The 27,010-nt window shown below is 52.5% G+C and overlaps 2 protein-coding genes across 4 annotated transcripts; one reads left to right on the top strand and one right to left on the bottom strand.

Moving 5' to 3' along the window:
- The first annotated feature begins 731 nt into the window (after window positions 1-731).
- PSMB4 (proteasome 20S subunit beta 4) lies at window positions 732-3,623 on the top strand. The gene is made up of 7 exons (XM_086628462.1): window positions 732-838; window positions 1,309-1,515; window positions 2,047-2,193; window positions 2,375-2,456; window positions 2,534-2,650; window positions 3,075-3,163; window positions 3,573-3,623. The coding sequence occupies exons 1-7, from the start codon at window positions 732-734 to the stop codon at window positions 3,583-3,585; spliced, it is 762 nt and encodes a 253-aa protein (XP_086484588.1). The 3' UTR covers window positions 3,586-3,623.
- A 1,369-nt stretch (window positions 3,624-4,992) lies between these two features.
- On the bottom strand, window positions 4,993-26,817 carry POGZ (pogo transposable element derived with ZNF domain). Of its 3 annotated transcripts, XM_086628321.1 has the most exons (18): window positions 26,693-26,816; window positions 24,884-25,042; window positions 17,604-17,779; window positions 16,614-16,722; window positions 15,359-15,652; window positions 14,371-14,577; window positions 13,812-13,921; window positions 13,076-13,410; window positions 12,838-12,992; window positions 12,261-12,361; window positions 11,173-11,319; window positions 10,252-10,386; window positions 9,590-9,762; window positions 8,947-9,087; window positions 8,366-8,425; window positions 7,940-8,052; window positions 7,291-7,315; window positions 4,993-7,160 (listed from the first exon to the last, which is right to left on the bottom strand). In XM_086628321.1, the coding sequence occupies exons 1-18, from the start codon at window positions 26,814-26,816 to the stop codon at window positions 5,588-5,590; spliced, it is 4,137 nt and encodes a 1,378-aa protein (XP_086484447.1). In that variant the 3' UTR covers window positions 4,993-5,587. The 3 variants fall into 3 exon arrangements, with proteins under 3 accessions (XP_086484447.1, XP_086484450.1, XP_086484449.1); XM_086628324.1 differs by lacking the exon at window positions 24,884-25,042 and having other exon boundaries at window positions 15,473-15,652; window positions 26,693-26,817; XM_086628323.1 differs by lacking the exon at window positions 24,884-25,042.
- Window positions 26,818-27,010: the final 193 nt, after the last annotated feature.

Here is a 27,010-nt window from a genome sequence, read left to right on the forward strand (position 1 = left end):
CCTCCCGGTGCAGCCGCCCCCACGGCCCCGGCCCCTATAGGCGCTGCCATAGGGCACGACCCCCTCCCGGTGCAGCCGCCCCCGCGGCCCCGGCCCCTATAGGCGCTGCCATAGGGCACGACCCCCCGGGCAGGACCCCCGGGCGGCGCCGCCCCCGCCCCGCACTCACCGCCCGCTCCGCGCCGCTCCCCGCCGCTCCCCGCCGCAACCTGTTACCTTCGCGCAGGCCCCGCCCCCGGGGCCGCCCATTGGACCGCGCCGCGCCCGGCCCCGCCCCGGGGCGGGGACAACACCCACTGACCACGCCCCCAACCACGCCCCTCCGGCTAACGGCCCGCCCCGGGAGAGAGGTCACGTGGTGCTCCTGGTCCCGCCCGCGGAGCGCCGCCATCTTGGGGAGGGAGCGGCGCTGGTGGCGGCGACACCTCCGCGCTCCCGAGCCGCCTCGGCCGGCCCTGCCCGCCGGGACACGCTGTGGCTGGGACGGTCCCTCCCGTCTCCCCGAGGGGTCTCCGCGGCCCTCGATCCCTCAGAGACAGCGGAGGGACCCCTGGGCCTGCGGCGGGGCGGGGCCGAGGCAGTTCCGCCACACACAACATGGCGCCGGGCCCCTCCCGGCTGCCTCAGGCCGCACGCGAGATGGCGCCGTGCCGCCTCGCCCCGGCCTACGGCGGCCGGGAGGGGCCGCGCCGCCTCTGCGCCTGCGCAGCGCCGGCCGCACCGTGACTAAGATGGAGGTCGGGGGAGCTCGGGCGCCGCCGCCGTTCTGGGCCGGGGGCCCGGCCCCGGGGCAGGCGTACGCTCCCGCCGCCGGCTGCCTGCCCTTCACCCGCACGCTGTGAGCGCGGGAGGGGCCGGGGGTGTGGGCAGCGGGAGGGGAGGGCCGGAGGGGGGGGGCTGGAGGGGCGCGGGGGTGGGCAGATGGGGCTGGGGGCGCTGGGAGGGGGCTGGGATGGGATAAATGTGGCTGGGAGGGGGCTGGAAAGGGATAAATGGAGCTGGACTGGGATAAATGGGGCTGGGGGGGCTGGGAGGGGGTTGGGATGGGATAAATGGGGTTGGGGGAGCTGGGAGGGGACTGGGATGGGATAAATGGGGCTGGGAGGGGGCTGGGGTGGAATAAATGGGATGGGAGGGGGCTGGAAAGAGATAAATGGGGCTGGGCTGGGATAAATGGGGTTGGGGGTGCTGGGATGGGATAAATGGAGCTGGGAGGGGGCTGGGCTGGGATAAATGGGGCTGGGAGAGAACAGGGGGGTGTCTGAGGACCGGGGGGATTCGGGGGCAGTGCTGATGTTGGGGTCTCAGGAGCCCGATGGTGACGGGCACCTCGGTGCTGGGAGCGAAGTTCGACGGGGGAGTGATCATCGCTGCGGACATGATGGGCTCCTACGGCTCCCTCGCCCGCTTCCGCGGCATCTCCCGGCTCCTGAAGGTGAACGACACCACCATGCTGGGGGCGTCCGGCGACTACGCCGACTTCCAGTACCTCAAGCAGATCATCGACCAGATGGTGTAAGTGCTCCTGTCCCGGGCTACCGTGGTCGTGGTGCTGACTACGTGTGGTTGGGGCGGGGCTGCTCCCTTTTCCCAGCCCCCAAAGGACTGGAATGTAGTTAAAAGTGTTCACGGAGAGGGACAAAACCGAACTGAGTCCTCCTTGTTCTCTGCCGGTCCTGTTGGCACAAGTGTCTTTTCCAAATTCTCTGCTGAGCGCTGCGGAGATGGTTTCACTTATTCTTTGTGGCCTTTGGCTCCATCCCTGGAAGTGTTCCAGGCCAGGTTGGATGGGGCTTGGAGCAACCTGGTGTAGTGGAGGGTGTCCCTGCCCATGGCAGGGGGGTTGGAACTGGGTGGTCTGTGAGGTTCCTTCCAACCCAAACCATTCCAGGATTCTGTGATTCACCTCTTGTAAGGTCTTGTTTGAAAACGGCTGGCGGGGAGTTTGTGGGAGGGCTCTGTCCTGGCGCAGCCAGAGGTGGCTGCCGCTCTCATCCGGCTGTTTTCCAGCTTTTCTCAGTCGGGTGAAATTTCCGTCTAAATTAGAATCGATGAGGAGCTGTTGGGAGACGGTCACAGCTACAGCCCGAAAGCCATCCACTCCTGGCTGACCAGAGTCATGTACAACCGGAGGTCCAAGATAAATCCGCTCTGGAACACTGTGGTCATCGGAGGTTTCTACAACGGCGAGAGGTGAGCGAGGACGAGCGATGCGGAGCGTGCGATGGCTCCTGTGCCTCCCGCCCTGGGGCTGCTCCTCGTGGCCACGGGGCTCAGAGGGGTCTCTGGCCGAGTGCGGCTGCTCAGAAGCCGAGTGGCTCCGTGCCGCGGCCCTTCCCGTGCCGCCGCCGCGCTCACGGACCTGTCCCTCCAGCTTCCTAGGTTACGTGGACATGCTCGGCGTGGCCTACGAAGCCCCTACGCTTGCCACGGGCTACGGCGCGTACCTCGCGCAGGTGGGTGCTGCTGCGGGCTGAGCTGTTCGGCCGAGCTGTCGAGCTGTTGGATTTTATGTTGGATTTGTTTTCTCCAGCCGTTGATGCGAGAAGCCTTGGAGAAGAAACCCAGCCTGACGAAGGAGGAGGCCCGCGAGCTGATCGAGCGCTGCATGAAGATCTTGTACTACAGAGACGCTCGATCGTTCAACAGGGTGAGCGCGCGCCCGGGCCGGAGAGCCGTGGGGGCCTCGGGCCGATGCTCCAGGCTTCATCCCGGCCATCGGCTGTCTCCGGTCGCAGGAGGCGCTGCGGTGCCCCGAGTTGGCAGAGCTGGGGTGCACCAAGGTCCCGTTGGCAGCGCCGTCCCCCCAGAGCCCGTTGGAGTCTGAGCGATGCTCGTCTCCGGCTCGTTCTTAGATCTGCTGGTGGCTCTGCTGTCACCGCAGCGGGAGCATCCAGAGGCTGCAGCCTTTGTGTTCCTTATTATCTTGCCTTTTCCGCCAAGGAAAAGCAAAACGAAGCCATGTTAGAACAAACTTGTTCCGAGAACGGCGGTTGCTGCTGACCGCCTGGTCGAGCTGTGCCCGGGTGGAAGTTGGGCGTCACCGAGCGCTCCCAAACCTTTTCTCTCCCCAGTACGAAGTCGCGATCGCCACAGAGAAGGGCGTGGAGGTGGAGGGACCCCTGACCCTGGAGGCCAACTGGGACATCGCCCACCTCGTCAGGTAACGCCCGCGGGGCTACGCGCACCCGGAGCTCGCGGTCGGCGCCGCGGCAGCCCAGCAAAGCCTGAAGGCACGAAATGAAGGGGTTAATCGAGGCCGGGTGCCGCGCAGCCGTTGCAGGGCGATGCCGCTGCCGCGCGCTTCAGTCGGAGTCTCCGTGCTCCCCTCTGCAGCCGCACTCTGCGCTCCATGAGCAGCTTTGGGCTCCGCGCTCTGCCCGGTGGCCCGGAGCTGGTTCCTTTGGGAACGGCAAAGCCGTTTCCGGACGCAGCGTCCGCTCCGTGGCATTTGCGCTGCCTCAGAACTGACCTGCCACGGCTGATAAAGCGAAAATGGTGATTTTGTTAGAGCAGATTTGACCGCGCCGGGTCGTGCGTTATCCTGATGGTATCGAAATTTCTTCTTGCAGCGGCTTCGAGTGATCCCAAGGAGCTGTTCCCGGCTGGCGTGTCCGCGGTGTCGTTCCCGGCTGGCGTGTCCGCGGTGCCGCCCTTTCTGCCCGCTGCAATCCGGTCCTCCCTTCGACGCGCGGGTCCGACTTGTGTTGGAAATGAAATAAACCCGTTAAGACCGTCCCGTGTGTGTGGCAGGGTTGGGGTCGAGTTTGTGGGACATTCCAGGAATAACCGACTTCAGGAAGTCTCTGGTTTCAGGGAGTGAAGGTCACCAAGAGCCCCAAGTCCTTGTTTTTGCTGGAGAAGAGCAGCTCTGCCAGGCCCCATGATGGGGAAAAAACTGGGAGGTAAAGTGTTTCCAGCCTCCAGAGCTGGGCAGTTCTCAGCCTTACACGAAATAAAATTCTGAAATAACCCTAAGGTGGTATTTACTGCTACCCGAGATAAACAACAGTAAAAATAGTCATTCAGGAGAGTATTTTATTAATGATTTTCCAGACTTTTATTTAAAAAAAAAAGAAAATCTCACTGGGGAGAGGAGGTTGTTCCACGGAACCTACCGGGTGGGCAAGGGGGGGTGGGTTTGCAGAAATGGGACAGAACTGCCTCAAGTGTTAACGACGTGTAAACACAGTAATGACCGGCCCGGCTCCGGGATCCGTCGGGACATGCTCAGGGAGTCGGGGTGCACAGCGGGATCCTGTCCTGTGCCCGGGCACGGCTCCGCGCCGCGGCACGCCGGCTCCGGGGAACCCGGGACACGCTTTACGTTCAGCCTTAACGATATCGCAAGAGTTAAATAGTTCTTGGTAATAAAAACGCGTGTTTATAAATCCATTTCCCTGTTTTATTAAATGTTCCACTTCTGTACACTTTAAAGATGAACCATTTACAGGTCTGCACATGCTGCCTCCTGCGTTCCCTCGGTAACGGGGCAGGTTCACAAAACCTCTATGGAAACAGAAAGGTGCAGGTGCTTCTGGAGTCTGTATGTCAAAACGCTTCCGTTTATACCGCAATACATACAATTAAAAAACCCTCAAACATGCAAATTGTAGAAAAATTTAAGCTGGCAGTGAAAAATAAAAACAAACGTCTTCTTTTTGTGCACGTCACAGTTTGTTTCGTTAAATCAGGTTTCTAATTCTAAGGAACGTAGTGTCTGACGCCGCCGATGAAGCCGGTTTATCAGCTACGAGGAGTTACAAGGTCGACGTCTAACGGTCCGGACGGTCCCGGCTCCCCTCTCCTGCACGGGAAGATCAAGACAGACTTGACTTTCCTCGTCCACCACGTACCCTCTGTCAGTAATTCTTTGGAGCGAGGTGGGTGCCGGCGGTGGGGAGGGACCCCCGCACCGTGCCCGGGGCCGCCAGCGCCGCCCTCGCTCCCCGAGCGCGGATCTCGCTCCGAGCCCCGGTCAAAGCGCTGCTGGCACTGAACAGGCAAAATGTTTTCGCTTGTGTTTGCACCCCCCGTCCAAATTCACAAGCAAAATAATTCTTCTTCTTAAAGAAAAAAAAAAAAAAAAAGGCAAACCAAACCCAAACCTTAATGGCCAATTATAGAAGGTTCACACATTAAAGCAGTAACTTGTATCTAAATTCTCCACAGAAACCTAAATCTCTGGGTCAAGTGTTAAAAAAAAAAAAATATCTCTGTTAAGACAACCAAGAAGATTTCTATACTGGTTCATTAGCTACATATGTTCTTCCTCTCTTCAGAAATGGTCACATTGACAATGTGTAATTCAAAACATTTCTGCACAATAAAAACAGAAAACTATGATACAGTGAGGTAAAGAAAACGCAAAAATATTCACCCACAATATATTTTCAGAAAATACCAACACAGTGATTTTCCTTTTAAAAAAGCACAAAACTTAGAAATGAACAGCATAAATGGCTATTTGTCTGAGTGATCGCCTACCAATTTCCTAAACCCACAAATCCACAGGGAAGTGTAATGGTCTCATCCAACATTTATTTAAAAAATAACCCTTTCTGGATCCCGCCTCGCAGATCAGTGCTCAGATTTCCATCAGATCCAAATCGGCATCTTCGAAGCCGTAGAACGATTCAGTCTCACTCTCCCCTTCGAAGAGCTGATGGAGGATTTCGGGGTCCGCAGCCTCCTCGGCCGCGGTCCGGTCCTGGGCCTCGGCCGCCGCCGCCTCCTGCTGCCCCTCGCTCAGCTTCAGCTGCTCCTCCAGCGCGGCGATCAGCTCCTCCTGCATGTCGGCGTTGCGCGTGGGCGAGTTGGCGGTGCCGTCCGGGCCGGGCAGCACGCTGGCCACCAGGAAGGACTGCTGCACGAGTTCCGGAGAGTCACTGATGACCTCCAGGACCTCCGCCAGCCAGCACAAAACCAGCTGGAGAAGAATGTCCGAGTCGCACGTGGAGTCCGCCATCTCCTTGGCTTGCTCTTTCCACTTTTTATGCAAGAAATTTTTCACAGTCCGTTTTATACAAACATCCAGAGGTTGGATTTTGGAGCTGCAGCCGGCGGGGACGACGGCCGGCAGGGTGCTGGAGGCGCTCAGCAAGGAGAGCACCTCCTCCGACAGGTGTGTGCGGTGGCAGTCCAGCACCAGCATGCCCTTGCTGTTCTGGCACTCCGTGTGCTTCTGCCACACTCTGGACAACCACAGCTCCATGATTTCGTCGTCGCTGTATCCGTTCTCCTTCGATTCCAACATGATCGATTCCGGCACGTTGGCGGGCTGCTGCACGTGACCCCTGTAGAAGACCAGCGTCGGGAGAACGCTTCCGTCGGCCAGGATGGTGAGGACCACGTCGCACCAGGGCTCCCCCGTTCCCACCGTCTGCAAAGCGTTCTCCTTCCGGTCGTCGCTGCTCAGCACCTCCACGTCGAGGAAGAGGGAGATTTCGTCAATGGCCGCGATCATGGAGAGAGGCAGGTCCTGAGTGTGGATCTGCCGCTGCACGAACTCGATGAAGCAGCTGGCGTTGTCCTCGACGTCCTTGGGGAGGGGGTGAGCCACCGCCCTCCGCGTGTAGGTGCTGAGGTTGTGCCGCAGCATGAACCTCACCGCCCACTCGTAGGAGATCTTGAAGCCGCCTTCCAGGGACCGGCCGATCTTGGTGGCTTTCTGGAAGAGAGTCTCCTCATTGACAGGCAGCTGCTGCTCCCTCTGCGTGAGGACCCACTCCGCCAGCTTCTCTTCAGCCTCCAAGCTGAGGTACTTGCCCTCCGACAGCGACGCCAAGTTCTCTTCCTGGAAAGCCTGGAACCTGCGCAGCCAGCGCTTGATCCGCCTCTGCGGGTTGCGGAAGTGCTCCGCAGCCTGCTCGGTGCTGCAGCACAGAGCGAACAGTACGACCCGCAGCTTTTTCACCGACAGCTGCTCCTTTCTGCTGGCGGGCTCCGGCTCCTTGGGCGGCTGCTCGTCTTCTGCAGCATCGATATTTAAGCACTCGTCCTCCCGGCCGACCGGAGGTCTGGGGTAGGCTGCTGGTGCCAGTTCAGGCTCCAGGTCATCCTTGGCAGGCAGCACAGACTTTGTGTTCACAGTAGCAGCTTTGCTTGGGGAATAGGTGGGGCATGTGTTCTTCATGCTTTTGTCCTGGGGCTGGACGTGCCTTGAAGGGAGAGAACACAGGGTCTTCTTAAAGCCCAGAAAATAAAGCCGCTGAGTGAAAACCAACCAACCCACCAACCCCACAAACCAAAGCAGCTGATGGCAGATTAGGAGTTTCACAAACAGTTTACCTGGAATGTGGCATCCAAGTAGGCCCTGTTAAGAAAAGACAAAAACATTTGTAGCTCAGCAAACAAACAAGAAATCACAAACAAGCTCCCTCACAGCGTCCCTCTGTTGTCTGTCCCTCCGAAGCATCCCAACATGGTGCAGGAGCAGCTACTCCAACCCCAACCTCCTCCCACATCCAAACTAACCAGTGAAGGCAGCTCAACGGGGCAGTGACCATTAGAGACAGAGAGTAAAGACCCCACGTCCGTTTGAAACCACACGAGGAGTCCAGTTAGGAAAGCTCAGCGTTGGCCAACCAACGCCCCCGAGCGCGGCGAGTCGCGGTAATCGGCAGCGGCCGGCCGGCACGCCACGCCACTTTCGGGCTCTGTTCAAGCCCCAGCAGCTGCTGAGCCCTCCCGGTGTCACGGAGGTACAATGATGTCTCAGAGAAACAGAGGAACTGGCTGAAGCCCTCGGCATTGTCTCTCCCTGGGAAGATCCCATGGGAACAGCGTTGTGGGGGACACAGCTGAGCTCCAGGCAGAGCCTCACTTGAAGCTTAACGCTGCCATCTCCATAACAATGGAGATTCATTCAGGCAGAGCACAATGTATTATGGCCTCTATTCACTTTTTGCAACTTTTCTGCTCCTTTTCCAGCTCTTACCTCGGAAAATGATGTTACTAAACTCGTGTGAGGGATTGAAGACCAGATGTTTGGCCATTGCATCACCCTCAGATGTTACAAAGAGACAAGAGGAACAGGAGAGCTTCACACCACTGGAAAGGGGAAAAAAAAGAAGTGAGTTTAGTATCAGTATCAGATACGAAAATCCATACATCCTCTCATGAACAATCAGGAATAAAAGGCCACCCTCCAGTGCACACACACAGTGTCCCCACCCTGAACCATTAACTCCCACTGGAAGGCAACACATTGCCCTTAAATCAACATATTTCCCTACGGGGCAAAAACCAAGCAGAGCTGCTTCAGGAGCAGATCATGAAAGCAAAGAACAGGACCAGAAGATGGGAAAGGGAATATACATCAGACCCCCGCGTGATTAAAATAAGACGACAAGTTTTCCATTACCAGGCAGTATAGTTTTTAAACAAAGCCAAGTATTTTGGACTCTTCCGAGGAACGTGGTTACTGTAAGACAAAAGAGTTTGTTAAATGTCAGAGTTACTCCGGGTATGGGAAGAGCTACAAAACCATGCAAAACAGCACATTTCCACAGACCCAGTCCCGGGTTTACCAATATTTTGTCTGCCAGTATTGCACCCAAGGAAAGGAAAACTCCGTGTCTAAATAACAACAACTGTACAGTTGCATTTGAAAACGTCTGGATTTTGGAGGAACTGTTCTGCCACCCTCTTCTGCAGTCCGTCCACGGTCCTGTACAGACCACGGGCTTGCAGAAGCATGGCAGGACTGGGTTTTTAAACTTTTTAAAATATTTCAATTACTAAATCTGGGAATTTCGCATGAGATCCCCGGAGCGCTGAGAAATAACAGTTTTCTGCAGCAGCTGCACTGACACAGAATATACACCCAGCGTCTTCCAGACTGGAATTTCCTGATGCCCCTTTTCTTACGGGGCAGGCAGACACCGAGGTGCTGCTGTGCTCGAGCAGCAGCTTTTGCTGCACCATGGAGGGACTCACACCTACTTGATCATGTGGTTGGCGTAAGCTCTGGAGCAGCACGTGCTGTAGCGGCACAGCGAACAGTGCACGTAGGTGGGAAAGTGGTTCGGGAAGTCGGGGATTTCGAAGCTGCACTCCAGACAAGTCTGTCTCCCCAAGACACTCCTGGAGAGAAGGGGGGTATTTTCATGAGCGTCTGAAGAGGCATCTTTGGGGTTAAACAATCATCAGGACAGAGGAGAACTTAATGACAGGCAAACTTTCCCAAGTCTGCAGTCAAACGAGTTCCACCCCGCGCCCCCACTGCCTGGGGTGCCCCGGTGCCAGGCTGAACGCTTCCCACCTGCTGCAGTCAGGAGTGCACAATTCAAGAGTGGATAAAAAAATCCCAAAGAAATAAAACCCCAAAACATGGAAGCCAATGCAGCAGGATGGGCAGCCGAGCTAATCCTGCATTGCACAGTTGCACCTTAAGGGCTTTCGTAACACGGCTTCACCCTGGTTTTGCGGGAAGCCAGAGTCTCCTGGCATAAAGTCTCCTTGGCAACTGGTAAGACAGAGCTGTCCAGTGCCGAGGACAGCACTACCCATCACTGTGGCATTAAAAAGCTCACTATATTTCCTTTCAAAATCTTTTTAAATTTGAAATTCAGTAAAACATTCTGACATTTTTTTGACGGCTCTCTTCTGGACGCTCCTCTGGACAGGCGGGTACAGGAAGATGGGCTGGGGATCGGTGGAGGACGACAGCGGAGCGCTTTCCTGTCCCGTGCCCTGCGACATGTCGTTTGAAGATATTGGCACTGCCCGTGGCTGTCCTCTAGATGCCCTGATTGTAACCTGCAGAAAACAGAGACACCTCCTCAAACACAGGGCAGAACCTATCCCAGCTCAGACCCCTCTGTTCGGAGCAGCCTGTCAGACTCTCAGCAGAGGACACAGGGTGCTCCCAGGACACGACTCGTCCCACCCAGGGCAGCAGTCACCTAAGAAAGGACACACGACATGATCCCAGCAATACCTGTGTGTCCCTAACGAGGGTCCCCACAGCTAATGTGGGCACCTCCACGTGTAGATACCTTAGTCAGGAGAGTTTAACCTCTGGCGTGCCACCGCCACCTCCTCTCTCACTGTGGTTTACATGAAGTACCTGATCAGCTGAGCACAACACGGACAGAATTCCGCGTGTTGTCCTGTCCCAGCGAGCGTGGGTAAGTGATGCAGACGAAGCAAACATCAGTTTTGCAGCACTCAGTAAACACACACCGCTACAGACGCTCCGGGTGTTTCCCCGAGGAGACAGATCTGCTGTTAGCTCAGGTTTCTTACCTTGGTTCCAGGTTTCAATCCTTCCAATTGTTTGGGCTTTCGGAAAGTTTTGTGGTGCTGCAGCTTGTGTTCAATTTTATCCTTGGCAAATAGGAACTGGAGCCTACACTTGTTGCAGTGATAAACACTCTTCTTCTAAAGCAAATGCAAATGAGATACGTGTCATTTTAGAGAAACAGAAGCCACAACACAGCAGGGGCTTTTGTTTAAAAAAGGCAAAAGCAAATAAACCAAACACTTTTCCCCTCTCCGAAACCAAAGGCAGCCCTGTTTTCCTTCGGCATCTGAAGGTCCCTCCCCGCCAAGCCCTGTATCTTCAGTGTTTTAAATCTCCTGTTTGTTTTGGGTTTTTTTTGATTAAAATCATCAAGCTCTGCAGAGACACCAGCCCTCAAGGCCCACGGAACAAGCTCACCCAGCTTGTTCAAGGCAAAGCAAGGCTCCCAGCGGCGCAGCGACACGCTTTTTTCTGCTGCGTAACAGCGTCTGTGCTGCTCCCGAAGAAGCGGTGCCTCTTCTCCAGCACAACCCCTCGGAAAGCTCTGCAATGGCAGCGTGCAAATCCCACTTGCCACGGGCCAAACGCAGCTCTACTGAGCCCCCTCCTTCAACCAAGTTTCCTTTCTTTACCATGAGAGTGGTAGAACACTGGAACAGGTTGCCCAGAGAGGTGGTGGATGCTCCATCCCTGGAGACGTTCAAGGCCAGGTTGGACGAGGCCCTGAGCAACCTGATCTAGTTGGAGATATCCCTGTTCCTTGCAGGACTAGATGACCTTTGAAGGTCCCTTCCAGCCCGAACCATTCTATGATTCTTTCTGGTTTCATTCCGAGCAAACGCTCCACTAACCACGCGGTTACTGTCCGCTGGATTTCCGAGGGAACGGCCCCGACGGAAGGGACGGCAGCCCTGGCACAGTACCTGATGCCTCATGAAGTGCTGCTGGAAAGCGTTGCCGTTCTTGAAGACCTTGAGGCAGTACGGACAGAGCAGGTGCCGCGTGTCTTCGTGGATCATCCGGAAGTGGCTGTCCACTTCGGAATACAGCGACGAACGATACTGGCAGACCTACGGGAGCGGACGGAAACAGTTAACCCTGAAACAACACATCCACCACTGCAACATGGAGATCTTAACAGCCCAGATCCTCAAAGATAGTCATCCGTGGAGCACAGGAACCAGGTCCCAAAGAACCTGCTAGCTTATTCCAACTGGAAGATACCAAAGCAAGCAGTGTGTGTTCAGAGGCGTTTGGAGAAACAGAACTGCTTGTATAAAAAGAAAGTGGTGACAATTCAAGTTCCAGATCCAAGGAAAAAAAAAGAAAAAAAGGGAGAGAGTCAATGAAAAGCAGTTGGAATGAATTAAGAGCAGTTTCTTCAGGGTCTATGTAAAATGCAGAATTTGGAACATCATCTGTTTTAACAGAACACATTTTAGAAGTTTGTTATTTCTTTTTGGAGGGATAACGTTGGGACCTCTGAGTGGAGAGGACACATTCAGAATCAACGCGAGCACAAATCTCATGGCAACAGAGTGTCAGGAAAAGCTATCACACAGGCAACATGATCTCATCTGCTCCAGAGTGACAACTTCTCTTTGTGGCACAGCAATTTGCCTGCAGGCCTTGGGAGGGAAGGAATTTGGCTCTGAATGCCACTGGAACTAAAGCTATCTACCGAGCTGACCCAGCTTCAGAGCACTGGGAACCACTGGCAAACATCCAGCTACTCCTGTCGCCCTAACAGCCATCGGACTTCTCCAAGTCCTCACCTGGAAAAAAACCCGCAACACGCTCCACAGCACTGTTCTGTGGCCCAACCCTGTTTCGGACCACTGTGAGCCACGTGCTTTGCTGAAAAGCATCAGATTTCATAGAATCCTGGACCGGTTTGGGTTGGAAGGGACCTCAAAGATCATCCAGTTCCAAGCCCCTGCCATGGGCAGGGACACCCTCCCCTCTTATTCTCTAGTACGTGTTTGCGAAGCGCCCAAAGCACTTCCCGTACCTGACAGACGTAGGGCATCTCCCCGGGCTTGTGGGTGTCCTTCATGTGCTGCAGGAACATCGGCTCGCTCTCGAACGCCCACTCGCAAATCTTGCACTTGGCTGCAGGAGAAAGGACAGGCAGGTAACAGCTGTTACAACACACACCACCAGTTTCAAGTTCCTTTGGTAACAACTGAAACCAAAACCAACCAAAATCCCCAAAAAACAGCTCCCAACTCTCCAAACTGGGCAGACAACCAGATACACTGAGGGCTTTCTAAGACGCAGCAAAAATTCTCTTGAACAAAACGGTGGGTACGAGTAGGAAAACGCCCTAACGAGGGACCTTCGCGTGGTTTTACATCAGATGTCGACCTCCTGGTAAAAATGGAGTCCTACAGCGATGTTACTATTGAACTTGATCTTCAAAATGCTCTTGACAGTAAGTTTGCAGAGATGTCATTTAAATGGATTCTTCTGCTGGCCTCCAAAGCACCAAGGGGCAGGGCAGAACGGACACTCCTTCCCCAACAGACCCGCCGCTGAGACAAGACAGAACCCTGAACCCCGACCGAACCACAGCAGCATCAACTCACTTGTTGACTCGTAGGGACTGTGGACATTCTCCAGGTGACACTGCAGCTGAAAGGGAGTGGAGAACTGCCGGTAGCAATGCTGACAGATGGTGTGGACGTCCACCTCTCCGTTCTGCTGATCCAGCTCAACGTGGTGCTTCATGTGATTCATAAACCTTGCGGGGGTGAAGAGAAAGTGCGTGAGCAGAAGTCCAACCGTTTTGCACCTGTAACCCTGAACCGTAACTTTTCCTCTTACCGAATGTTGTTCTTTAGCCTCTTGGTGCAGTGTGGACACCTGAAGGAAGTTGGAACCTTGGGGAAGTTCAGCAGCTGGCTCACTTTGCCGCCGTCTCTGCCATAGTAGAAATCATCTACCAACATAATGAGCTTACTTTGGGATGAGTCGACTACGTTTTCACTTGTCTCTGGAGCTTTAGCAGGTGGGGACAGCGCAGGGATAGGAGTAGAAGAGGGTGGGGAAGCAACGGCTGTAGTTTTTTCTGGAGATGGAGGCTTTGCAGATTGAATATTTGGTTCAGATTCTAGAGATTTTCTTTTCTTGAGGAATTCGACCATTTCAGGGCAGCAGTACTGAAAGGAAAACAAACAACCAAAAAATCCCACACATTAAACTGTATCTAGGAAGAACTAGAGACCCTGTTACAGAGACACAGACCAACCAGCACTAAGACAAGACAGAGAACTCCAGGAAAAGAGTAATGCCGATTCAATACCCAATTTTCTGCTTTGATAGTTCACTGCTAAGTAAGATTAGAAAAGAAATGCATCTCCTGGCACCAACAGGACAAAAAACTGTGGTCCTGACTACTTCCATCGAGAGATGCCGTGGGAGGTCTTCCGAAGGCCTCTCACTTCCTCCTAGTCATTTTCTTCCTTTTCCCAGAGTTCCCTGATCTGGGGAGAAGTGCTCTTTGCACGCCACAACCACGAGCAATCACCCATTAAGTGCCCGTCTCGGAACGGTTACTTACACACATATGTCCTCTTAAAGCCTCGGTGACCCGAAACTGAGCGTCACATCTCGGGCAGACCTTCCTGCCACCATCTTGCAAATCGAACGTGGGAATAGGAGATGAACTGACTGTAACAGGAAAGACACAAGAATTAGAATCCTTACACTCCATCTTCAATCCAGGCAATCTTTCTGGCACACTGACACCCTTTGGTTCCGAGAGCCGTACTTCTAACCAACGACCAGGCTGAAAGAGGCAAACACCCTGAGAAGGTGCTTTCTTTGGAAAAAGGGAAGCAAATATTTTATCCTTTTGCCTCCTTGTGTAGAGTATTTCAGGTGTGAGTATTTCTAAGACAGTAACAGGCACACCAGTAATTCTGAATGCAGAATAACGTGTGCAAGGAAATATCCATAAACAAAATATAAAAAACGTACAGATAAAGATGAAATCAACAGCAAAGCTTCTCGAGTGCTTGTGTCAGTAGTTACAGGTCAGCACCTTTTCTTACTCCAGAAAATAAACCTGGGAATTCTCAGCAGAGCCAATCGAGCCAAGATGCTGCTCCAGACCATACCTTTTAACGACGACGATGACGACGACGACTCGGAAACACTGGATCTCTGGGAACCGTGCACGGGGCTGCTGTTGGAAACCACCAGCGGGCCAGGGCTCTGTCCTAATGAAGGAATGGTGTTCAGGGTATTCACTAGCTTAGCAACCTCGTTGCTGTTCTCACCCGTCACTCCAGGCCTCTTGACAGCCACGAAGCTGGCAATGCTCACTGCCAAGGGAACGGATCACACAACAGCACTCATCAGGAATCGGGAAGATCTGATCCACCGTGAGTCCCACCCCCACCTACTATGCCTTGAGTCTTCACAAGGATGACTAAGCCACCAATTACCCTGCCCAGTAAGGCAAAGGCTGGCAAGACTGGGAAAGTGAATTTTCCCAAGCTTCCAGATTACTCTCCAAGATATGAGCCATGTCCTGCGTTGAACTAAACAGGATACTCAGGGTCACAAAAATGATTTGTGCCTCTTCCCTAAAGGCGGCTGTATGTGATTATGGCTGCTTAAAGCTAAAAATAACACAGCTACTCGCTGTGTAAAGAAGTATTTTTTTGCCTTTTTAATTTGTTTGTCACTATTCTTGAGCAACCATTTCACTCGTGAATTCAGCCAGCAACAACAAAAAAAAGCAGCAAGACCGTTAAGTTTCTGCTTGTGCTCATCACCTATTTAACTTCACCCTTCAAAAAATACAAGTGATTAACAAACAGTATTTTTCACTTTTGGGGACTTCGAACTGATGACCTCAGAACATTCTGCGAAACAAAACCGACCCAGTTCTCAAACCGAGCTGGACATGCCGGCAGGATTTGTCTTCATTTTCCAGGTGGGTAAGAGGGATGAAGCGTGAGTCAGTGACCGCGGCAAAAACAGAACCCCGGAGTTCTGACTCAACTTCTGCCTCTGAGCTGCTGGACCAAATGTTTGAAGATGAGATTATAGACAGTGTTAGGGGCTCGAGGCCCCTCGCTTTCCCGTGGCAAGTCTTACCTAATTTGGGGTTAGTAGCTGGACTGGACTGCCCTGGCTGCTGCACAGTTAACTGTCCCAGTGGTGTTGGCTGCGTTGCAGTAGGAGTTGTGGAGGTGCTGGGAGTGGACTTACTTTGCTGTTGTGCCTGGGACTGTGGTACAGTGCTCCTGATGGTGAGCGTGGCCGGAATGACCGTAGTGAAAGTGTTGGTGGCGGGTCGCACCGGCATGGTTGTACCTGGTCTCACCTGGGCCATTTGAGAGAACACCTGAGGAACCCCAACTGTCGGTTTCACAAACTGGGTACCTGGGGCTGCAAAAACAAAGGGACAAACAAGGCAGATCCAGTAACTGACTTCCATTCCCCGCACAGCAATGACTGCGTGCAACTTAATTTTCCAACACTGCTGAGCTCCCGGAATTCCCAGCAATTTCAGCGGAAGTTTTAAGTGCTCAGCACCTTAACCTCACTTCCCACACAGACTAAACCAGAACATGGATGCAGGCAGAGTGGAGGCTGTATTTACAACTTTTTTTTTTAGGTGGAATTTTCCAAAAGGCCCAAGGAGTTCACAAACTTAAATCCCACTGACTTTCATGGGGCTCAGTCCCAGTCACTGGGCCCAACGGAAACTCACGGAAGGCTTCTCATGGCAGGACAAGGGTGATCCTACAGTTGCAAATCACTTTGTGATATGAGGCTTTGGAGATTCGTTCTGGGGAAGAGTGAAAGATGACTCGTCGCCAGCACGGCTGCTTTGTTGTAAGGCAGGTGTCTGGTGACACACGAGTTCTTCGTCTTTCTGTCGGTGCACGACAGGATGGGGAGCACTAGCATGGCAGGGGGAGATTTTGGAAGGAAGGAAGAGGGGTGGACATGGGCTGGGATCTTGGAATTAAGTTAACTGAGGAAGGTTTTTGAACAGGATAGACTACAATTACGGTTGGACTCGATGATCTCTAAGGTCTTTTCCAACCTAGAAATCTATGAAATACGGAGCTCTGAGAGGCAGACCCTCCTTCCAGCTGGAAGTCCCCTACTCTGCACAGTGGTTTGGTGCTACGCTTGAAGGGCCAACTCTCCACTGTAAGACAACTATGAGAACTGGAGCCACAACACAGGCAAGTCTCACCTGCTGCTTCACTAGAAAGTCCCCTTTAGAGCTACCAGAGATGCAGGTGAAGTACAGACTTCAAAATGGAATTTTTTTTTTTAAATCCTTGGTACTCTAAAAAGGAACACAGCAGTGGCTTTGGCTTGTTTCAGTGCTTACCTGGGACGAGGGTGATGGGTCTGACTGTCTGACCTTGCTGCACGTTCAGAACGATCCCAACTTGGTTCATCGTGTTCTGTACAGGCCGCACGTTCCTCACGGGAAATCCCTGCCGGCAAACAGCGCCGTTACCATCAGCACGCTGAGCATGTACTTCAACCACTTTCAATCTGAGCCTCCTACCCTAAAAACCAAACTGACTAAAAAATCCCCACGGCACCATCATCTCCAGATCCACTGCACTATGAGGCCACACTGCTCTCAGCCAGCCCCTCACCCAACAGCACGGCCACCTTCCTCACGCTCGACGATATCCCGATGAGAGTCTCCACTCTCAACCTCTCCTTCCTGAAGCACCTACAGGAATCTTCTCCCAGGCCTTAAACAATTTATAAAGCCATTTTTGAAGCAGAGGTAGTTCCCTGAGATAGAAAGAGTTGCAATATGCAAAGACAATTTTTTTTTTTTTCTTTTTTTTTTTTTTTCCTGGAAAGCAGGAGCTCTGGTAAACACAGACACTCATTTTGTAGGAGTGCTTCCCAGGCACACGCTTAAAGAAGCCAGTGGACATTAAAAAAAATTACCTGCACATTTCCCAGGAAAATAAACCGAAGTCATTAAGTACTAAGCAAGGCCAAACTCACGCAGAGCGGACAGACCACCCCACAGCAGGGAGCCAGGCCCTACTGGTAAGGCTTCCAGCGGGAGTCAGCGTGAAGCCCCATCAGACCTGTGCTGGCTCCACAGGACCTGCCGAGGTGTGGAACGTGGCCAATTTTCTCAAGTGAGATTCAACTGCAAAACGCTTCGGAGCACAAACAAAACTATTCCTAAATCTGCATCAATTAAAGAACAAAAACCCAACAGATTTCAGCCCAAGTGTAACATCCACTAAAGCACACAAGAAAAACTGAAACAGGCATCCGACTATTCCTCAACAGAGGACAGTTCCACGGATGAGCGTACCAGGTCGTCTGCCCCAGCACCCACCTGGGTGGTTATGAAGATGGGCTGGCTGGTCACCGGAGAGTTCGTGACGTGGTTGGCGTTCTGCATGATCTGCACGGGTCGCAACACTGGCTGAGTCACCATCGTGCCCAGACCCGAGGCCGGGTTCTGGGTGAGGATTAGCGGCTGCCCACTTTGCTGAACGAGAGGGTTGCCAGCTGGAAGGAGAACAAACACGGCAGAAGGCACGTTTGTCAGGTGCAAGGGCTGCTGCTTCTCACGCGCACGCAGGCGGCAGTTTTAGCCTGCAGAACTTGAAGGAGTTTTCCACTTTAAAAGTAAACTTGTGAAAACATCCGACCCTTCCTCGGATTGTTTTAGCGTTCACATTTAGGCGAGGAGTTTCCAAGCGGCCCAGGGACTAGGTGTTCAACTCCCTCAGCCTTGAGCAATCTCAGAGACGGATTGTTCTGGCTCCTCCGTGCCCTCTGAACGCTGCCATGGCAGCTAAAGAAAGTGTGGTGGGTTTTTTTTCTAGTCTCATTAGCTATTAAGTAAAAATTCACCTGCTGGCAGATACTGGGAAAACTTAACGCTGAACCACTACAACCCCCGGGATAGGATGTGTCCCACAAGTAGAACAACAATGAAAGTTTCTCTTAGACTTTAACAAAAGGAGGAGGATAAAAAAAGTGATTAGGAAAATCTGGATCACACTGACGTCATGACACGCAGTCTGTGTCATAAGAATCTCTTAGAATGGTTCAAAGTGCTTATTTTCTTGATTCAAAAGTGAAATGTCCTGCTTGGAAAAAAAAAGATGAGGAAGAGACAGTAGTTCTATCACTGAACTCAACGCCCTCAACATCACCCCACACGCAAATGTCACACGAGCCCTTTGGTGTGAAGCACGTTCGCACACTCGCCAGCAACCCGTCACGGCACCTTCGCACGACACCAGTCCGCCCAGACCCACTGTGCAGGTGCTCCTGGCCAGCTCCACTGGGAAGCGCAACCACTCAGCTTGGAACATCTCCGCAGGGGTTTATACTGGTGGATTTCGTTCAGCGTTTGCCTGTTTGACAACAGCTTGCACTTCACTCTGAGCAGCAGTAACTCGCACAAACAAGGGATGCGCAGCGCCACTGCCCAGCCCCGCTGACCAACGCCTGGCCCCGGCCCGTGATCCCAAAGAACTCCTGAAACACGCTCCTGGAAAAAGAGAGCCCCAAAGAACGAGCTGTGTGTTCCACGACACAGAATATTCCATTGGCCAATCCGGGCCTCAGTCCTAAGCCTAAAATCAAACCCTGAAGTAGGGAGCTGTGAGCCCGTTGTTCCGGCTCTGCTCCCTCCCAGCTTGCTGCGCGTCGGCAAAACACGGCAAGCTGCAAAGCCCTTGATTTCCTTGGCAACAACTGAAAACATCGGTACGTTATCAGCATTCTTCTCATACCAAACTCCATACCAAATCCAAAACCCAGCGCTCTTCCAGCTACTAAGCAGCGAGGCAGCCCTGTCCCATGCGGAACCAGGACGGGTGCTCATCACCTCGGGACGTTCCGACTGCCAACATCCCACCACCGCTGCTGGATTACCCAACGCTTTCCATCACCTGCAGGTGACAGAGTTATCCCATTGCTTTGTGAACTGCAAACTGTACGGATCAAGTTTCCTACGAGGGGGGTCTGCCTCAATGATTTATTTTTTTTTTGTGGTAGGCTGCAACAAGTAAAATTGTTCAGTCGTTGAAGAAAAGCAAAATTTGCTGCTTCTGGTGCTTTTTTTCCTTGCAGTGTTTTCCTCTGCACCGTTGCTCAAGGGCCTTCCACGGTCTCCGACTACCCCCAGGAAAACCCACGTCCATCAGCTTCTGGCCGCCTCCGTTTGCAGCAGCCCAGCAGACGCGCACTGGCAGTTGGCCGTGTCCTTCAGCCAACATCCCATCTGTCCCACGTGTGCTCCCAGTTCCATAGGCTCCTACTTGCCAACCAGAGCAGACTCGCAATATTTGCGGAGCGAGACAATCCAAACCCAGGAATCCTGCCCAATTGCTTCTGGCAACCCAGGGGCTAACGTTGCACCAAAACAAAGATCGGAAGAGTCTCCCATCCACTGCCAGCATCTGCTGGCACCCGAGAGACGAGGAAGGAATTACAAGGCAGAGAAGAAAGCATGAGGGAGGAGGCTGGGAAGAAGCATTCCAGTGGAAGATGGGATGAAATGGTGTACAACCACCAACGCACTGGTTCAGAGAACACGGAACCGACACACGCTAACGATGCTCAGCAGAACGCTTCCAGCGTCGTCACCCTTCGGCGGCCCGTCCCGGAGGATGGACACAGCTCTGCTCCCATCAGCCCAAGCCCGTGCGTGGATCAAGCTCAGAAGCAACCCTGAAGGTCGGCTGCTGGTGTTTTCGTACATGCTCTGACAGCACCAGCTCTAACTCACACCCAGGCACCGCGTTCCCCACAGAAAGCCGCCTCGCTGCGGGCACGGCGTGCGAACGCTAAGCTGCGCGGGAAACGAGGCGGCGTCTGAACGTGCCCGACTCCCGCGCCGTAAATGATGGAAATACGATGGGAGCAAGGCACCACCGGAGAGAGGGGCGTTTTGGTTCCTATCATCTGGGGGAAAAGTGAATCTTATCCCATTAAGCAGTTTAGCAAAAACTTTACTTTTTACTCCGGTGATCGCTGCACCTTCGTCTCCCAAGTGCCATGCGACGTGCACGGGTGACGGGTCAGGTGTGACGACAGCCAGGAGCTTACGACAGCCAGAGATCCGCACGTACAGAACGCATCACCTTGTCTAAATATCGTGAGGAAGGGGAAAACATTAAAAAAAAAAATTAAAAATTAGGCCACAAGTACTTCAAACAACTCCGGAGAACGAGCAGGACACTTATTTGGGCTTCAGCTCCTCCTTCCTCGACCCCATTCTTCCTCACAGAGTTTTGTGTTTCTGCACCGCTCCATCCCGCTGTCACCATAACCACACCGGTCACGGCGATAACCGAGTTCCAGACCACCAGAGGTGGGCACGGCACAGGAAGCCCCACAGGAACCTTCCCACCCAGATCTGTGGCACAACATGGCACCAGACTGACAGGATACCCAGGCTCCTTCAGGGCTGCAGAACGGCCCAGCATCCCGGGAATGGCTGATGCTGGAGGAAAGGGCGGTTGTGCCCGAACCGCAAACGTTTCCCACGTAACTGCAAATGCAGGAGGAGACCTGCCGCGTGCCAGGACGTTCTGACCTGCAGCCAAAACAGCTTCTTTCAACAGAAGATGCTTCCACTGACAGTCTGGCTGCTGCCTGGCAATCCTCAGGGTGTACGATCCAAGTGTTTCCCGGAAAATGACACCCAGCAGAGGCAGGAGGGTGACAGAAGACTCGCCCAGAAGGTTCCCAGCTGAGCCACACAACTTTGCCAGGCACTTGCAGGTGTCCGAGGAGCCTTCCATCATTCTCCAAAGTAACTGGAGACGGCTCCTGCACTCTCCAAACCCATCTCCAGAAAGCACGGAAGGGTGAACGCCGCTCCAAGACACATCCTTCAAGACATGGGAAGCACAGAGAGCAAAGCCAAGAGGAGCTTCTGCCATAACACCACTCCCCAGAGGACAGGTTAGCTCAGCCTGATGTGAACACACCTCACTTTTAGTCAACGAGCGTCAGAGAAAAATTGTACTGGAGTTTTTACAGCGTTCAGGGAGAGAGGGATCGCAGGCGGCACGCTGCAGGCGTCCTGTCCCTCCAGTGCAGGCAGGAATTCAAACTGGACCAAGTTCTCTCACTTCCCATCCCAACCTGACTTCCCCAGGCACTGCTACACGTTTGCTGTGTGTTACACACAAACGCAGCGTCTTCTTCTAGAGTTTCTTTATTTTCAGGAAAAAACGCACTTTGTGATTCTTCTGGTGAAAAGAGCTGCAGAAACGCAAGTTATTTTTTTATCTGATGGTGGAATTATTGAAAAGGAGCCAAGCTGTCAGGCTGGTGTGCCAGGGGGCACCCATCTCGTTTTCTTGTCAAACCACCACTGCCTTTACTGGCACGAGGACTCTGGAAACGGACAGACGTGTACGTTACCCCAGCTACGCACCTATCCGTGCCGCAGGAATGGTTTGAGGGGATACAGGTACAGCCTAAAGCAATCGAAGGAAATTAAGGAAAGGAAAAATTAGGCCGAGCGTCACTTCAAATATATTTAGCTTCCAGTAATTTTTCCTTTTATGTCCCAGTAATTTCAGACATTTTAGAACTAATCTGCAGGGAGAAAGTCAGCTCCAGCAGAAAGATGGAAAAAGATGAGCTAAAAGACATTTCCATCTCTAGCTTGGAAAGCCTGTTTTTTTGGTTTTTGGACATGGGGTCGTTTCTGTCCAGCCCAGTCCGCACTTCTGCTCTGTTAATTCCGAAGAGAACGGGTGGTTTGTGCGCACCGACGCTGCGAGGAGCGGAACACTTCCCGAGAAACCCCGCCACGTGTTTGTGCACGTATGATCCTGGAAGTCAGACGTTTACCAACACGGATGCTGTCATTTAAGAGGAAGATAAATTTGAGGTCTCCAGGCTTGCTCATAAGTGAATTACAACCTAGAGGGGAAAAAAACCCAAACAAAATCCAACAAAACCTTACGCTGGGAGAATGGATAGATTTAACGGGTCTTTTTCAGCCCTAGCTTGTAAGTCTTTTTAATTAATGTAAACCAAAATGCAAGACGACAGCCATGAGCGTAAAAAACAGATTGCTGGGAGCTGGGACGACTCCAGACACGGCTCATTTCGCCAGCGTTCCACACAGTCACCGCTTCAACTGGGATGTGACCCCCAGTCACCAGGCCAGCAGGGACCGCAGGGACCGAGGAGGTGACAGATGTCCCCGTGGCACTTTGCCACTCAAAATCCTCGCTGGCATCGAGCCAAAAAGGATTCCCCTGCAAGTCAAGTCATGTCATGCGAGCTGGCAGGGGCTCGGCGAACACAACACTCGGGAAAGAAAAGGCCATGCTGGAGGCTGAAGAATTTTGTTTGTATCGGTCCTGAAGTTAACGGGCCAAGCTACCCTCTGCCACACCAACGCAACCAGGAGGAGGATTTGCTCCACCATAAGCACCGAAGCGCTCCAGAGACACACAAAATCCAGCATGTTCCCATGTTTTTTCACCTAACAGCACCCACCTTAAAGCACTAAAAGTCCACCACTCGATGAGGGAGAAAGGCCGTGGTGGCGACCGGGCACAGCACTACCAACAGCACGTCCCTCACACCCGCAGAGTGTTTCCATTCCAGCAGATCAGAAAAACACAAACACGACCCACATCACCACGCTCACCCTGAAACACGCAGCCCTAACTGATGCTGAACGCTTCGTTTCGCCAAAGCCAGCAGAACTGCCCAAGCTGCCAAGCCATACACTGGGAAGCAGCTGTGTCTTGCGGCTGTGCAGGTCGTTTCCCTCTCTCCTCCGAGACGTTAAGACTTTTCCAGCAGTCCAAGAGCAGTTCTCTGATCAAACGGTACTTCAGAAGTTCCACAAACCCTCCTCCGCACGCAGACTCGCACCGCGGGGCAGAGAGATCCCGACACGCAACGCCGCGGCACGAGAAGGGGGCAAACCCGGTGCCGGGGCACCGCGGCACGGCGATCCCCGCTCCGGTCACTGCCACGGCCGTAACCGGTGATGAGATGACACCCTGCAAGAGACACACAAAAGGAAAAGGACTACGGAAAGCAGTAGATGGAGTCGCAGCGAGTAATGTCCCTGCCCGACTTCAGGTTTTTGACCTGGGGACTGAAATCTGAAGGTTTTACTTCCCCAGCAGCGACCACTAACCCTGTCTGCAAACCACAATAAAATAATAAGTGTGTAAAAGACGACCACAGGTAGCCACACCTGTGGTCGCATCGCTCTGGTACAGACTGGAGCGATCCACGTCTAGAAACGTAACACTGGCTTTTCAGGGAAAGGTTCTCCAAAGCCTGGAAGGAACTCAGCCCTTCGGAAAACGGATCCGTGTACGTCTGAACGGTGCCACCCATACTGAACAACAGCATTTCCAGTTAGTGTGCAGCAACCTCCCGAACCTCCAACGCTCTCGCAGCCCAGAGAGGATGCTGGGATAATGGGACCATGCAAAAAGGGACTGGGGAAGGACACGGAAACCACCACAACTTGTTTTCTTTTCAGCATTCCTCACTACACTCCCAAGCCACAGGCCGGAGCTCCGGGTTACTTCGCGGAGCGTACCGTGACCCTTGTTTTTGGGACAAACGAATAAAAGGAACAAAGGAGAAAGTTTCTCGGACTGTCGTGATTCTGTGCAGCCCTTTCAAATTTCAGATGTGACAAGGCCTGTCCAGACTAGATTCCTGTACAAATTCCACTGGTTTGATGAGATCCGGGAATCATTTGGATAGCAGATCCTAGGGGGGCATATTGGAGCTGGTCAGGAGAACATACAAATATTTTACTGATAAATATATTGCTATTAGCAGGCTATTTTTTCAGTAGCCACATGCATTTTTCTTTTTTTTTCCAGCCGTTAATCTAATTATAACGCTGATATCACCAAGCCTTTATTAATTTTTGTAATTGATTCAGAACATCTGTCTCAATTTACTTTTATTAATAAAGCTATGAAATATTCATCACAAGTGTATTAAGTAGTGCTGTCCAATACATTTGGATTTCAAGATACTTTCCAGACGCTCCCAACACATGTACCAGTTTCAAACAGCGCACAGAACCTTCCTCATTACTCGTGTCTGACCAAATTTTACTAAAAAACACGCAGTGATTTTTATGCGAGTTTGACAAACATTCTTACAGCTCCTTAATCCCAAAGAATCCCAAACCCACTTTACACCTCAGTATATTAAGTTACGCAGAGAGATTGCCTAAGCTGTATTTGAAACGAAGTACGACAACCCTTTAACAGCAAAAAGAAACAGAATTATTCACCTTGGAACTTGGCCAACGTGCCAGTTTAACACATCTACTACGGCAAAACACGTCACGATGCACCAGGGCGGCCCTGAGTAATCAGGATCTTCACTTTATCCCTTACCTGGAGGGTAATGCTACTAATGGTGATTTCCACCACGTGGGGACACTGGATTCACTCTCGAGCCGCACAAAGCCAGCTGCTGCTCCCTGCAGCCCCTGCAAGGCTGAGCATGGCTCCCGGCCACACGCTGCCCTCGCACCTCCCTGCGCTGCCCGTGAGACCTCACGTGCCCGCGGCACAGGATGGCGACGGCAAGCGAGCCCCACGCTCCCGCTGCGCACCCCGAGCCGCTCCTGCTTGCCACCGCTGCTCACAAACACTGGCACCAGTGTCTTCTCAGCACTGGCACCATTCTGAGCCCTACTGCCGCTGACTGACACGGCTGCAGAGGGATTAGCACCCACGGGTGCCTGGGCAACAGCTGCCAGAGGGGCACAAACAGGCTGCAGGCTCACTGAAACTCCTAGGAAGGGACTGCACAATTGTATTTCGGAAAAAAACAAACAGAGAAAGCACAATTTGTTTGTAGAGACGCTGCCTGGCTGCACTGCCATACTGTCACACTCGGAAGTTTTTAGCTTCGTCCAACAGTCCACACTCGCACCCAGAGCTGCTTCAGCTCTGTGCCTTCCACCAAACAGCACGAGCAAGAGAAATTCAGCTTACTCAGGACCACTGTTAGTTTTATTTCTGTTCCAACCTGTCTACGACTGAATCGCTTTGTCCTTCCTACCCTCCTACCTTGACATCTCCAAACACCATTCACAGCAAGCTCCTCCTAAACCCTCCCTGGTAGGAAGGCCAGAGGAAGCGGCTGACAGCCGTCAGCAGTAGAAGAACACCCTTTCCTACGCAGAGACAACCTCCTTCTGCTCACCTCCCGTTATCGACCAGCTTTCCAAAGCCCCGAGCACTGGATACGTTCACAACCAACCGGAGTCGTGCGGGACAGGTACTGCCACAGCGTCGGCAGCACTGCCAAGAACGGTCCCACAGCGCTCCGCACTGGGATCAGAGCTCAGGAGCGCAGCCGCGACGCGTTGAGCCACCGTCACTAGTTCTCCCTGGCCCAGAACAAGACACAGACCCATCTCTGTCCCGGATACGAAGCTGATGCTTTTCCTGATCTTGACAAAGAGAAAGTAACGGAAACAGCTGAACAAAAGCCTAACTTATTCCACATGCCAGCCTACTTCACCCACACACATAACTCGGGTAAGAATCCTGTTTTCCACGCACCAGACTCAAGTGTTTGGCGAGAACCAAAACGGACAGTGAATACAAGCTTTTCTCATTACAGTCACGTTTCATTTTCTCCCAAATTGTGAGCTGTTTGACAAAGTTCCATTTGCATAAGACAGGTATATGCAGAGTGGCCCACCCACTGCGTTGATACCAACAGAAACCAGCAATCAGAAAGCATCATCCCTGTATCTTTCCTTAGTAGGGTTCTGTTACAAACTGAGTGCTCATATAGCATCTGAACAACAAAGCCTCTCACCTGTCGATTATTGCTTTTTATGTGTCCAAATTTCTCACAATTTGAGACAATATTGGATAACAACATACTCCGACCTGCACGTTCAATGCAAACTCCAAACACTGAAGTGATGCATCTTTCCATTTGCAGAAAACAAGCCCAAAAAAAGAACAATTGAAACTGATTGTATCAGATGATGGGTTAAAGAAGTAATAAGCTAGTTTTAAATCTCACTAGTTCAACTACGTAAGTGAAGTCACAGGAAATACAATTCACTGATCGAATACCTGACTTCCTCCCTCATTTCAAAACTGCTGGAAGGATCAAAACTGAGTCACCCTGAACGCTGATCCGTACTAAAGCACTGTGCAAAATAAAAAGCATCATCTTCCATCCACATTATCAATTCTCTGCCGCTGTTTCCCAGGACAGCCGTCCTCATGCAGCACCACAGTGTCAGCTCTCCCGAGCGCCCCGCAGCTCTGCTCACAAACTGAAGTTTTTGCATTCCTCATTAACAGGTGTTTCAGCCAGCAAACAAGACTCCTTACTGGGAAGGTGTGACCAGTCACTGCCATTTCTCCCTAACACCGATAACGGGAACAGTTCTAGACTAAAAGAGTTCATTACCCGTAGCAGTTTTATCAACTGAATTATAATCCTCAACAACAGAATCTTCAATCACGTCACTGATTTTCTGCCATGGTTCCAGCTCTTCCTCCTCACATTCCATAAAAAGGTCCGTGTCCGCCATCCTGCAAAGGGAAAAGAGAGACCTTTATTGGAAAGTTGTGGTGTGTCAGGCAGCAGAAGCCTCATTATAAGAAAAACTCTAATGGCAGAAATACGAACAATGTTTTTACTTCCCAGTATTCCAAAGGAAAAAACAAACCCAACTGATCCCACAACCTACTTTCATAGGCTTTGTTTTCTTTTCAGGTAAGTCTG

Source organism: Tauraco erythrolophus, chromosome 30, assembly GCF_009769465.1.
Source record: "Tauraco erythrolophus isolate bTauEry1 chromosome 30, bTauEry1.pri, whole genome shotgun sequence".
Lineage (NCBI taxonomy): Eukaryota > Metazoa > Chordata > Aves > Musophagiformes > Musophagidae > Tauraco > Tauraco erythrolophus.

Excerpts from the sequence above, each read along its gene's own strand:
- PSMB4 (XM_086628462.1), top strand. The coding sequence starts at position 732 with ATGGAGGTCGGGGGAGCTCGGGCGCCGCCGCCGTTCTGGGCCGGGGGC. Across the intron at positions 839-1,308 it reads CTGCCCTTCACCCGCACGCT|GAGCCCGATGGTGACGGGCA; the intron begins GTGAGCGCGGGA and ends TTGGGGTCTCAG. Across the intron at positions 2,651-3,074 it reads ACGCTCGATCGTTCAACAGG|TACGAAGTCGCGATCGCCAC; the intron begins GTGAGCGCGCGC and ends TTCTCTCCCCAG.
- POGZ (XM_086628321.1), bottom strand. The coding sequence starts at position 26,816 with ATGGCGGACACGGACCTTTTTATGGAATGTGAGGAGGAAGAGCTGGAA. Across the intron at positions 14,578-15,358 it reads AGCTACTAACCCCAAATTAG|TGAGCATTGCCAGCTTCGTG; the intron begins GTAAGACTTGCC and ends TTCCCTTGGCAG. Across the intron at positions 9,088-9,589 it reads AAGAGAGCCGTCAAAAAAAT|GAGTGTCTTGGGGAGACAGA; the intron begins GTCAGAATGTTT and ends CCTTCTCTCCAG.